The sequence below is a fragment of the Denticeps clupeoides genome, chromosome 10 (assembly GCF_900700375.1).
Source record: "Denticeps clupeoides chromosome 10, fDenClu1.1, whole genome shotgun sequence".
Taxonomy (NCBI): domain Eukaryota; kingdom Metazoa; phylum Chordata; class Actinopteri; order Clupeiformes; family Denticipitidae; genus Denticeps; species Denticeps clupeoides.
The window spans coordinates 6,961,409-6,975,000 of NC_041716.1; the positions used below are offsets into that span (position 1 = coordinate 6,961,409).

General features: G+C 43.3%; 3 protein-coding genes across 3 annotated transcripts; 2 read left to right on the top strand and 1 right to left on the bottom strand.

Moving 5' to 3' along the window:
• The first annotated feature begins 388 nt into the window (after positions 1–388).
• tmem51a (transmembrane protein 51a) lies at positions 389–7,621 on the top strand. Its single transcript, XM_028993125.1, has 3 exons — positions 389–614; positions 5,017–5,385; positions 6,128–7,621. The coding sequence occupies exons 2-3, from the start codon at positions 5,042–5,044 to the stop codon at positions 6,519–6,521; spliced, it is 738 nt and encodes a 245-aa protein (XP_028848958.1). The 5' UTR covers positions 389–614; positions 5,017–5,041; the 3' UTR covers positions 6,522–7,621.
• A 1,246-nt stretch (positions 7,622–8,867) lies between these two features.
• ela2l (elastase 2 like) lies at positions 8,868–10,890 on the bottom strand. Its single transcript, XM_028993378.1, has 7 exons — positions 10,851–10,890; positions 10,515–10,603; positions 10,246–10,343; positions 9,636–9,758; positions 9,408–9,544; positions 9,138–9,283; positions 8,868–9,056 (listed from the first exon to the last, which is right to left on the bottom strand). Exons 1-7 carry the CDS (start codon positions 10,888–10,890, stop codon positions 8,868–8,870), a joined length of 822 nt encoding a protein of 273 aa, XP_028849211.1.
• Positions 10,891–11,501: 611 nt separating this feature from the next.
• On the top strand, positions 11,502–13,519 carry LOC114798023 (chymotrypsin-like elastase family member 2A). Its single transcript, XM_028993379.1, has 7 exons — positions 11,502–11,538; positions 11,816–11,904; positions 12,021–12,121; positions 12,226–12,351; positions 12,534–12,670; positions 13,025–13,170; positions 13,283–13,519. Exons 1-7 carry the CDS (start codon positions 11,502–11,504, stop codon positions 13,517–13,519), a joined length of 873 nt encoding a protein of 290 aa, XP_028849212.1.
• Positions 13,520–13,592: the final 73 nt, after the last annotated feature.

Genomic DNA, 13,592 nt, shown 5'->3' on the forward strand with positions numbered 1-13,592 from the left:
GTTGGAGAACCATTTCAGGTGACGACATCTTGAAGCTCATCGAGAGAATGCCAAGAGTGTGCAAAGCAGTAATCAGAGCAAAGAAACTAGAAAATAAAACATGTTTTCAGTTATTTCACCTTTTTTTGTTAAGTACATAACTCCACATGTGTTCATTCATAGTTTTGATGCCTTCAGTGAGAATCTACCAACGTAAATGGTCATGAAAATAAAGAAAACACATTGAACGAGAAGGTGTGTCCAGACTTTTGGCCTGTACTGTATATTGTTTGTGGTAACCAAAAATAAACTAATAAATGAATGAATAAAACCGCTTCCAAATAAGGCCACGGTGGCCGAGCGGGGATGAAGGGGTTAAGCCGAGTCTCCGGCGTTGGTGGCGGAGGAAGATGTGTCTCTCCCCCTCTTTCTTTCTTTCTTTCTTTCTCTCTCTCTCTGTCTCTCTCAGGATAAAAGTTCTGGCGTCATTTACTGGACTATCAGCGCCGCTGCGTCATCAAAGTCAACAAAATGAACAAAGTGACGTTTTGACGTGATTTCTATTCCCCGTCGCGTTTAAGAAAAACCCCGAAGACAATGGATCCGTGGGCTCGAAGCGCGGAAAATCACTGACGGTAAAGTCTGTTGCGCGTGTATCACCGTGTCCGGTTTAATACAACATTTGCTTTCTTGTTAAACGTTTATCTTTTTTTTTTTTTTTTTTTTTTTCTTGGACTCGCCTTGCGATTAGAATTATTGCCCGAGGTGACGTTGCTTCTCTTATCGCGTTTCCGTTCATCTGCGTATTAATAAGTTGTGTCGTTTAAAAAAAATAAATAAATAAAATAAAATCTGGAACCGCCGTCGTCCTCGAACTCAGTCCGGCCACGACGGTCCAGTTCGTCTGAACGCAACAAAAAAAGCGGCGATAACTAGAACGCTCCACGTGGCGGCCATCACCCCCGTCCCGGCTCTTAAAAGTTCGCAACTTCAGCGGTCCGAAGGAGGTCGAAAATGTGTTGGAAAGTTCGCAGGTTTTGCGTGATTGCGAGATTTTATTTCAGCGGACCGAACAGAAGCAGAATGAGTCCTGGACGCTGTTAAAAGTGACGAGATGGCGGTATTTAATGATGCTTCCTCTAATTGTGCATTATTAATGCACCGCATCGATTCGGTACGAACAAACCGGCCGTGTTTTCCTAGCAGGTTGGACCTTTTTTAATCTTTCGGAAAATCACGTATCACCAAATCGATAGTAGTGCCATTAAAATAATACAAGATACATGTACATAGATATGAGCCTTATATGTTATTGTACTCTTTTACTTTTAAATGAGTTTAAATATATTTAATTTAGCAACAAATTGAATGTGTCTTGTCTTGGGTTCTAAATGGGGTGGAAAAAATCTGGAAATCAGTCAAATTTATCCCTGCTTCCTGGATGCATGTCTTCTCATCATTGCTGTGATGGTCCATCATGATACACGATATCTTTCTCCAGCCCAAACATGTCAGATCCTCTGGATCGTGGTTCCTTTCAGCTGAGCGAAAACTAGCTGGTTGAAAAATGTTTGCCGTTCGTCCTGTTTTGTTTAGTCTCTCGCCCTCTTTCTGAAACTTGGCTCTGTCGGGTCGTCAGGTCAGACGGTACCCGGGTTCCCAGTTCTCCCCAAGCACCCCCGTCTAGTCTGTGTATTCAGTTGTGTTCTCTGTCTCTGGAGAAGTTTGAAAATTCGTTCCACAAATATCGAGGACAGGCCAGTAACGGCAGATACGGTTCAACAGGAAGTCCATCGTTGTACGAGTGGCATGTCACCTCGTAAAATAAAGGAATGTAGGGAGACCCCTACATGCTCTCCTCTATCAGATTACCAGACTACTTATGCTTGTTAAATTGAAGCAAAGGCAATTGATTTTAATTGTGGTCTTAACGGCAAGGGACGTTCTATTGCACCACTTTACACAAGTGGTTGCTCCTGGCAACCAGAAAATGAATTTCTTTTTTTTTTTTTTTTTCTTTTTTTTTTTTTTTAAAGCACTAACTGGGTCTGGAAGCTGACTTAAATCTCCACTTGGGGAAAGACCCCAATGACAACCTTTTATGAATCTGCATACCTTTACATTTCTGTGTTGCTGTAAACGTTGCATGTTAATTCGTGGAAATTATATATGTAGAGATATGTATGTGTGTGTGTGTGTGTGTGTGTGTGTATATATACACATGTATACACAAGTACATAGCTCCACATTTGTTCATTCATAGTTTTGATGCCTTCAGTGAGAATCTACCAATGTAAATGGTCATGAAAATAAAGAAAACCCATTGAATGAGAAGGTGTGTCCAAACCTTTTGGCCTGTAGTGTATATCAATATGTATATTGGTGGTTTTTACTGTCACAATAAGCAGATTTGTATTTTTAGACACACATGTACACACATGGTTTGAATGTCAAATGAATCTACAGTCGTTTTCATTATAGTGTTGTGCTGACCTGAAACACAATTTTTTTATTATTTTTTTTAATGTCTGTAAGACTGTTGCAAAATGACTGTGATTTATGTGTGATGCAGTGAAAAAAGGAGTTCCTTCTCCAGACACACCTTGCCATTGTATTTTAGAATGTCATGTGACTGTTTTCGCAGTTTAGGGTCGCCCATGGTGTCTTGTTTTTCTGCGGGTGCGAGTTTTTGTTTGCCCCCAGGCTTCACCCACCCGCTTTAGGGAAGGTTTGGTGAGGAAAGCCGGCCCGGACATTTGCATGCAGGCAAAGCCAATAAAAAAAAAATGTTACTGTTTCACCAGTTTGCCCACTTGTTGCATGCATTCACCCTTGACCCTGAAAACAGTCCCACCGTGACGGTCGGTGGTTCGGTTTTAGGGGCCGTGAGCGGGGCGTTGCCGCCGAGCAAGCCGATTCGTGACTCACTGGCTGCTCCTTGATGCTCACAGGGAGCTATTGTACAGCGTTGGAAACCCTAGACACATGAATGAAACTCCTGCTGTAAGATCCTATTTCGGGGGTGCCAGGGCTCCTTAAATCCGTAGCGGATAAAAATTCGTGTTTTGTCTGCCTGCAGAATCCCGCTCATTAGTCACAAAAGCTCATTTTAAGTAGCCCTGTCGTGTAGGCTGACCAACACTGTTCCTCCAGGGGTAGGAATGAATGGGTATTAACAGGGGCATTTAAAGCGCGTTCGTGTGGATTTGCGCGACTTACGCGCTGTCTGAAATGTTTACGGCCAATCAGCAAGGGAGCGTTCTTTCCCACAGGAAACGATGCTATAATTCAGTAGTTAAAAATGATGGATGCAGAAAGAGTCGGTCCGTGTCACTGATTCGTGGCCCATTCCAGCGCAGGAAGTTTAACTCCACGACTCTGTTTCTCTCTACGAAACCACGTGAATATGTCCAAGCAGGGTAGCACTAAACCACTGACTGTAGGGCCGAAGCAGCAAGACCCCCTAACCGGCTTGAATGTGGTAAATATATCAATTTAGCAGATGCGATTTTTACGGTATTATACCTGAATTGTAATGCGGTCTTCTGTCTCGGTTGCTCTGTGCGAATGATGAAACCAGACAGCTTGCGTTGTGCACTTGTGTTCATTGGACCGGGACGACATGTTGCAAGTGTAGCTGTTTGTTGCCTGGGCTGAAGACGAAGTACCCGGAAGCCGACGTGGAACTAGATCGCTGTCGCGGCAACAACAGAAGGGCTCTGGTGTAGCTACTCGTTGCCAGTTGGCGGTGGTGTAGGCCTCAGACGCTTGTCGCATTACATTGTCGTTGGTAAAACAAGGTAAATACGGTGGATGAATTAGCCCGGTTGAGATGTGATCTCAACCCTCCTGGGGTTCTTCTCCGTTCCAATTCAAGTTGGAACTGGTGTAGCCTTGTTTTTCGACTCCTTTTTGTGCCAGGTTTTGAGGCACGATCTGAGGTGTATTAAGATGCATGCAGCTTTGCTTGCCTGCGCAAGTGTCTGGACTGTTCGCGTGTTTGGCTCTGTCGCACTGTTGTCAGAAAGAGAAATGGACTTCTTGGTGCCCTGTAAACCGGTGCGCTTTCATATCATACATGCTACAGTCACATGGCACCTAGGTCTGATGTAAGAACAACCTTGTAAAGTAGCCCCTGCCGTGGCATTGCCAGAATTTCCATGTGATTTTACTGCGACCAATAGTTAGCATACTAGCATAGTGTGCTAAACATTTTTTTTAAAATAAACATCGAATTGTAAAGAGCACAGCCAGGGCGTAATGAGTAAATTATTACAAATTGTTCATTTGGTATCAAGGGATTTTTTTTTCTCTCTAAGGGAGGTGTGTTCTTAGCTCTACACTAAGAATTCAGTATATTTATTTATCTATATGTATGTATGTATGCAGTTGCAATAAACATTATGTTATTATACCTGAATTGAAATGCGGTCTTCAGTCTCGGTTGCTCTGTGCGAATGATGAAACCAGACAGCTTGCGTTGTGCACTTGTGTTCATTGGACTGGGACAACATGTTGCAAGTGTAGCTGTTTATGCTTATTTATTTATATGTATGTATGTATGTGGGTTTTTTTTTTATTTATATATATGCTAGAGGCTACAGTTTGACTCATGCAGTAAAAGTTGCAGATTTCCTGCATGTATCTGCTTGTGTATGCGTATTTGTCAAATTGGGGATTTATATTCCTAAAGGCCCAGACAGGAGTGTGTCTAGAGTGCCAATTTTTTTTTTTTTTTTATTGTCTCCATCATGTTTAGGCCTGAAGGGCTACTTTTGGTGATCTTTCAGACAGCAATTTAAAATTTGCAATAAAGTTAGTGACTGACTCATTTTACCAAATGAAAGACAGATAATGACAGATGAAGGTAATGATGGACCTTGCGGTTTGATCTGTAATGAGAAATAAATGGAACTTGTAGACCCCTGCTGTAGTGAGTGGTGGTTTCTGAAAACCCGGAAGCCATATTTGCTGTGACGTTGTCCGACGTGCCACCTGTGTTTATAAGTTCTCCTTTTCGCTCTTCCTTTTACGCAGGTTGAAGTGACTTCCCTTCGGGACCATGAGCTACAGTGGGCAGAGTGACTTTAGCTCCCACGCCCCGAACAGCAGCAGCTCAGGCTCCCAGTACGCCCTGTGCGCCCTGGGCGTGGGGCTGGTGGCGCTTGGCGTTGTGATGATCGCGTGGAGCGTGGTGCCCTCAGAGGCGGTGGGCAACGGCAGTCGGCCGGGGCCGGACTCGCGAGGGAAGACGTCGTCGGTGGCGTTTGTGCTGGTAAGCGGCGGCATCGGGATGCTCCTGCTGTCCCTGTGTCTAGGCATGAGGAACAAGCGACGCCAACTGCAGGCACAGTCACTCGGCGTGGACGGCAACGTTCAGGCATCTGGCGAGAATGGGCCCGCTATGTAAGTTGGCATTACATTTCCAAAAACCGTAATAAGGTGATTTATTTCTGTAGTTTCATTCTAAATGACAAACATTTCTGTATTGTGAAAAATCCTAAATTTGTTCATTAGTAGTAAATAATATTTTAGCACTTTGAGCGTCTAGACTTTCATGAGCTTTGAGCATAATACAATGTCCTGAATATAATATTCCTCTCAAAATTATTCTGAAAGAGTGGTGTCATCTTCCATTTGTGGTCTAGAAACAAAACCGCAATACCTTTGGGTGTTTAATTGTCCTTAAAATGAAAATTCTCAGCATTTTATAATTGTATTGAGTGTTTTCCATTATATTACTGGGTGGTTTTATTTTGATCAAAGTTTCTTGAACACCAGCACAAAGTCTTGTTGCTTTTGCAAAAATGTAATTTTGGAGAAAATCCTCAAACCACAAAAAGCAGAATCTGCATTTACTCATTAACTCCAATGTCCAAACACATTTGGCTGAGCTTTTCTAACTGGCTTTCAACTTAAATTCACCTTTTTTTTGGCAAAACATTTTTTTCGTCTAATGGTCTTTTTGGGGGTTAATTAGATATAGCGTATGCTTCCCCCCCATTAAAAAAAGGAATTTTATTTATTTATTTGTTTGTTTTAAAGGCAAGTGATGGTGTAAATAAGCTTGTAGATTGTAAAACTTTTAAGATCCGTGCGCAGTGAGTTTTATTTGTCTTATTGTCTTATTGACTGTATGTGTTTGCAGGAATGAGGAGCAGCTGCACCGATATAATGTTCCCAGTTATGAGGAGGTGGTGGGCACCAGTCGTTATCCTGAAGGCCAGGCTCCCAGGCTCAGCAACAGCAGCTCCCAGCTGCCTTCCTACGAGGACGTGCTGGAACAGGGCCGGCTGGAGGTGGAGCTGGAGGTGGAGGGGGCGCCGACCACCGGATCCCATCCTTCTCAGATAGTTCCCGTGGTGGCTTTGCAGACAAACAAGCGTGGCGGTCGGCCCAGTATCAATCTCCTCAACATCCGCCGCATCAAGTCAGAGAAGCTCCACGTGAAGTGCGCTAGCGACTCAAACCCGACGACCGTCTTCAGCATCGAACCACTGACCCCGCCACCGCGGTACGAAGACAAGCCTCCTGACCTCTGAGGGAGAGGAGCGAGGAAGTTCTACAGCTGTTCCATAGAGGAACATGGCATATTATGGATTGCCAATGAGAAGGAACAGTTCTTAATTACTTCTGGAGTCACAGAGGTCATCGAACCCCAGCTAGAAAGAAGAGGAAGTGGACTCATTCGTGCAGCAAAAAGAGACGCCAACCAGTCTGCTTACTAGACTGCACCAAAAAAAAAAAAAAAACATCTGGAGAGACTGCCCCTTGTGTGTTTGGGGGTGCATTTTGTTAGTAATAAGCCAGTGTATGTACTGTTCAGATTGAGCCTCAGGAGAAAGAACGAACGACAGAAAGCATGAGAGCGGGAAATTAAGGCCTTGAGATGGTTTCTCAGTTGTCTTGGCAGCAGGTCCAGCCTCTTAGGCTTCCTGGGTGGCGCTGTCTGATTGGCTGAGTGCACAGTGGGGCTCTTTCATGGTCCAGCTGTGGTCTTGGATTCCCTCAGCATGGAATCTGGCATCAGCACACGCACAGTGACTGTTTGGACTCCACCGTCAGACCTTATTGGCTGGCTGATTTGTTTATCGCTGTTTCATATTGAACATGCTGCTTTAAACCCCCTTTACCTTGTTTTTGGAAACAGTAAATTGAGGAAAAAATGTGTGAGTAATGGTCAGTGCACTGAAATAAACACCCAGAAGTAAATCTAGTGTGGTTTTAAACATAGTAAAACAATGGACTTGTCATATTTTGTGACTGCCCTTTGTGTGTTACACATATTGTTGGGCAGAAAGTGCACCTGCCCCTCACTGGGCTCAGGTTACTGATACGTACAGGAAACTTGACCTCCATAAGGAACAAAGCAGTATTTCCTATTACAGGAAGTCACAAATCATTCCTCGAGTTATTGAATTATGTTATTTATTTAATCTGAATAGTTCATTAATCATGATGTGTCTGGACCCTTAGTCACAAAAAAGCACACATATGTTGGTATTTGTTTCACTTATTTAACTCCTGAACACTCTAGTCATTGTATAATTTTTTTTTATTTTTTACTATACTAACTGTATGGATTTTTTCCAAAATCTTGGCAAGTAAAGAAAATGTGGTATTAAAACAATCTGTTGCATTATGTTGTGTCACTGGTTCTTAAACACCGTACTTGGGCTCCCTCTAGCGGTGTATGTGTAGATTTGAATATTAATGCTATTGTCCTAACTAACTGTATTACATTGAGGATATTATCATCACTTGTTTTACTGCATTATTGACGGCCATTAATAAATCATCTTCATATTAGGAATAAGATTCCATGCAAGTTAAATAGGCCCACACTACTGTTTTTCCAATGCCACTCAAAATGGCTACCTGTTAACTCATTGTGAAAAATATCCATCTTGTGTCTGGGATTATTTATGCTGCAGAGTCCCTCTAATGGTGAAGCAGTAGCACTTTGTAAGTACCTGCCTTGCTCAATCTGGCTATGCGGCATTAGTAGGAAGGGTGCTATGGTTGTGGGGGTTTTCTGGGATCGCAGGGGCTGTATGCATAGAGGACTGTTATCTGAGAGCAGGTTAATGGTTAATCGGGATTTGCAGTAAAAGCTATTAGGGATTTCATTCCCTTTTCTGAAGGTGAAGGGGTCTTAAGAGCAAAAGCAGCTGCACCACAGAGTATATGGTCAAACGTGAGCTAAAAAGTTGCTCATGCATCTAGTTATACATAAGATTTATATAACTGAAAGAAAATATTCGTTTTAATTCCGTTCGTTTAAATCCTTTTTTTTTTGTTTTTGTTTACTGGCTGCCATCATAAATGACATAACTGATTTACTGTTGGAAACTTGTGATATATGTTTGCTTGACTGGAAGCTACAGGAACTGACACAGGGGAGCCGTTCATTTAATGGTTTATTACTGAAGACACATGATGGTATTTCCTTCATTCATCACAACTTGCTTAGAAGTTGAGCATGTGCTGAAAAGAGAGAAGATTGAGATTGATCAGAATTGTTTCTCATTGAGACCATGAGGCCTGTAATATAAATCTATACAATATAAGTTAACCTTTAATAAAAAATAATAATTATAATTGTTTTTTTTTTCCACCATGTGCAATAGTTAATGTTTCACAATCGCATATTGCATGCTCAGGATATGGAAACACTAGTCCGGTTGAGCTCTGTGTGGTTGTACAGCACATAATTACTGACAAATTTTCACAAACACCTTCTCAAACACCTGTTCCACCAAAAGAATTACACACTATTTTTTGGACATAAATACTATACTATTTAAGTTTGGTTTTTTTTAGGCATTTTGGACAGTATATACTGGATATACTAAAAGTTTGTTAGAGTTTCATTTTGTGTTATTCTTCTATGTTTTCCAGGAAACAAAAAAAAATCTGCTTACAGCGTTGATCCAGTCCATGTAGGCGCTGACTCTGGTGAACACGGTGGGCTTCTTGGGGAAGTTGCAGCTGAGGCCTGAACCGAAGCTCACGATGCCGTGGACCTCCCAGGCACCGTCACGGTTCACACAGTTCAAGGGTCCACCAGAGTCTCCCTGCATTGTGGAGGGAAATATCTGTTAATATTGTATTTTTTTCTTTTTGGTTATGTGCTCTACGGGTGTGGGAAAGCTCACGTTGCAGCCTGACACAACACCATCCCCACCGGCACAGACCATGGTCTCCTTCACCTGGCTGCCCCACCAGTCAGGCTTGGTGCAGGTGGCGTGGTCCACCACGGGCAGCAGAGCCTGCTGGAGGTTCTCAGCGAGGGGACCACCAGCTACAGCAGATCCAGAAAGAGATTTGCACAAATGCCAAAACCCAGCAAAGAATATTATATTGTGTTTTAAAAAAAAAAAAAAAAGGATTAGGGACTTGCGGGTTTTATGCCCATGGGGACTCACTCTTGATGCGTCCCCAGCCAGTGACATAGCAGGATTCATCGTGGGGAAGAATGAATTCAGGCTCGGGAAGACAGGCAGGAGTGACGGTGTCAGAGACAGGGACAGGGGTCTCCAGCTTGATGAGGGCGATGTCATTGCTGTGGAGTACAGAGACGGTATCTTATTAAATCAGTCCTCGTGCCAATTGTTATAAACAAAAAAAATATATGAATAGTTGCATGTTTGTACCGGATGAACAAGGGGTTCCATTTTTCATGCACAATGATGTTTCCAGCAGCGATGGCCACAGACCCTTCCTCTGTCTCCTCCAGGTTGTGTTTGCCCAGGAATACTCTGTAGGTGTTGGTGTTGCTGCATATAGTATTGGAGAGAGAGTGAGCATTAGCCATTCATCCTTTAAATTGATATAATCTGCATAATATAATGCAATAGTAATGCTGCTTTTTTATATGAATTATGTGTCTTTATATATATTACTATTTTATTGATGTACACTACCATTCAAAAGTTTGTATGTACCTACTTATTTATGGGTCTTGCATTTTTTTCATTATAGAATAAAATTGAATACACAGAACTATGAAATAATACAGAAAAAGAAGTTGAGTCTCCAATACATGGAGCTTTTGTTGCGATGGCAGCATTTCACACTCTTGGCTTCTCTCATCCTCCTTAAGTTAGACAGCAGTTTATGCTGAACACTATCAAACATACTTCACTTTTTCCTGATACAAAAATTATAAATATGTTTCATGCATTGATTTTATTAAAATGGCTCCATGTTGGTCTCCATAACTGCCACAGAGTAGGTGCATTCAAGCTTTTGGCCTTTTTGTACCTGATGCAGTGGGCGGCAGTGAGGACCCACTCAGGAGAGATCAGGGTTCCACCGCAGGTGTGGTACCACTGACCGTTCCTGGTGTACTGCAGAGAGATCTGAAAACAGACGGCAGAGGGGCGCGCTCTCAAAATCCTCATTCTCATGTCCAGTTCATCTACCTCTCATACAAAACTGTGGCTCTTTAACAAAAAGGCGCCCCTGTACAAATGCACTCATTTAGATGGCTGTTTGTTATGAAGGTGTAACAATCTGAGAGTGTCCCTGACCTGCCAGGGCCAGCTGTGGGGTCTGGCATCCTCGCCTCCAACCACCCTTGTGACGATGGGTGGGAAAGTGGGCAGCCCACAGCTGTAGGCTACAGAGACACAGAATAACCCACATCAGATACCAGCATTTAATAGTATATGGAAAATGCACAATGCATTTTAGAATGTCACATATGCAAAAAAAAAATAATTGCAATAAAGTTAAAATCTGCAGAGAATACATTTATCATTCTTAGGACACAAACATTATTGCCATAATAATATGCAATAATAAGTGCGTATTCCATGGAGTCAGACGTCAGATTTAATATAGAATCAAAAAAGAAGATTTCTTACCACCAACAACAAGAACAGCGAGCACCACAAACTTCATCATCCTGTTATCTTCAGGTCCTGCTCTCCTTCACGGTTCCTTATATACCCACGACACGTGTACAAAAGAGGGGAGAAAGTTGCCCCCCACCACCCCAGTAGGGTGACCAGGTGTGGAGCGATAAGATTTTCCCACATCCATTTTCACATCGATTGACTAAAAACACCCTAAATCAGTCAGAATGCAGCTCTACCATGTTTTCAAACTATATCATGTACATTTATATTTGCATTTGCTATATAAAAAAAATTCTAATATAAAGCATGCAAAACGAAATAAAAGAGCCTTCAAATAAGAAGGATTATGTTTTGATTAAGGAATTTCTTTAGTAGCAATTCATAAATCAGTCTAATTCCTCATAAAGACAGACATAAATACACATTTATCTCATATACATTTTTGTTTCAGCTGTTGGATTCTCACAGATTGAGCCACTGTGCAGCAATACAGAGTAAATTTGGATACTTTATCTGTAAGATTGGCTGTTTTTTGGGGCGGGGCTGTTTGCACCAAGACAGCAACTGGTTCTTAAGCAACGTCTCCCAGACCATGGCCAAGCAACTGAGCGTTCCCGTATAAAATGCAGTCCAGCGTCCAAACTCACCACCGTCATCATGATGTTCCTGGTCTTGGCCTTGTTTGTTGCTGGTGGTAAGAACAACTTTTGCCCAAAGAAATTAGATGAATTTTAGAACAGTTATGAAGATCTACACAGGCTTTACATACAGAATTTCATGTTATCCCGGCCCATTTTTGTTCTGAAGCTAATAATAACATAATTCATTCTTTCCATTTTATATTTAGCTTAAACATTTTATTGAACGTGTTTTATTTATTTAGCATTTTTATTACATTTGATTTATGTCGTTTTTTTTACAATTTTACACCTTTCATTGGTGCTGTACATGTTTTTTGCATATACGTGTAGCCTACGGCTGTGGCCGACCCACCTTCCCCCCATCGGTGAACAGAGTGGTTGGGGGAGACGATGTCAGACCCCACAGCTGGCCCTGGCAGGTTCTGTATCGTCTTTCATTGCATCTAATGTATTACGTGAATGTTGTTTCGACCTTTTGGAACTCTGCCACGGGCTTCAGTAGAACTAGCATCTCACCTCTTGCTCTTTTCTGTAGGTGTCTCTCCAGTACAGAGGCAGCAGTGGCAGCTACCACCACACCTGCGGCGGGACCCTGATCTCCAACACCTGGGTCCTGACCGCCGCCCACTGCATCAGGTACAGCGTCGCTTTTTGGGGGGTTTTTTTCAGGACTGCCTGAATTGCTGTGGGAAATGTGGTCTTTCTGAAGGGCTCGTCTGTGTTCCTTTGCACCTCTGCAGCAGCTCCAACACCTACAGAGTTTACCTGGGCAAGCACAACCTGCAGGCGAGCAATGAGGCCGGATCTATGGCCATCGCTCCTGCCAAGATTGTGGTTCATGAGAACTGGGACTCCGCCCGGATCCGGTGGGTCTCCCTTCACAAAACTTTGTGTCTGTCTCGTTTCAAACATGAAATGTGTGAATTATTTCTCCTGTGGCAACTGCCAACTCTGCTGTAGTCTCCAATAAACATCTTTTAGATAATGTGCATGTGACAATGCTCATGTGTCCTCATCTAACTCTGTCAACCATCTGCTTGTTCAACAGCAACGACATTGCTTTGATCAAGCTGCAGACCCCTGTGGCCGCCTCCAACACCATCATGCCCTCCTGCCTGCCTCAGTCCGGCGCGGTTCTGGGCCACAACACTCCTTGCTATGTCACTGGCTGGGGTCGCCTCTGGAGTGAGTGCCCTTAGCACACTTTGTTGTGCTCAGTTGCCGTCGCAGCACCTCATTCTCAAGCTTTCATCGATTTCAATCTTCAATTTGCTTGATCTCATTCACCGTTGGCCTAAATGTGACCCTGATGTCACTGAATGACAGACAGTTATTGCTTACACTTCATATATTGCTGAAGTATTGAAGTGAAGTGAAGTGCTTGTCACTTGTGATATACAGCAGCACAGCACACGGTGCACACAGTGAAATTTGTCCTCTGCATTTAACCCATCACCCTGAGTGAGCAGTGGGCAGCCACTTGTTAGTGATGGATAGATTAAAATATGCTGACAACAACACCACTGTCTTTGTTTCTAGCCGGTGGACCTATTGCTGATATCTTGCAGCAGGCTCGCCTCCCTGTGGTCAGCTACAGCGTCTGCTCTCAGCCTGACTGGTGGGGCACCCTGGTGACCAACAGCATGGTGTGTGCCGGAGGTGACGGCCAGCTGGCCAGCTGCAATGTGAGTCTGCTCACCACTCACTCAGTGCAACTGCTCTGCTGAGAGAGAGAGAGAGAGAGAGAGAGAGAGAGAGAGACTCACTGACCGCGGCCTGCGTGTTGTTTTCACACAGGGAGACTCCGGTGGCCCTCTGAACTGCCAGAATTCTCAGGGTATCTGGGAGGTCCACGGCATCGTGAGCTTCGGCTCCAGCTTGGGGTGCAACTACCCCAAGAAGCCCTCGGTTTTCACCCGCGTCAGCGCCTACAGTTCCTGGATCAGCAACGTGAGTTCAGACACACGCCACACACACTCTGTAGCCACATCTGGTCACGACAGTAACATCTGCTTTTCTCTTTCTAACAGGTGATGGTGAGGAACTGAGCCGGTCTAACAACGGGACATAAATTATTCATACAAATTTAGACACAAACGAAGAAGTC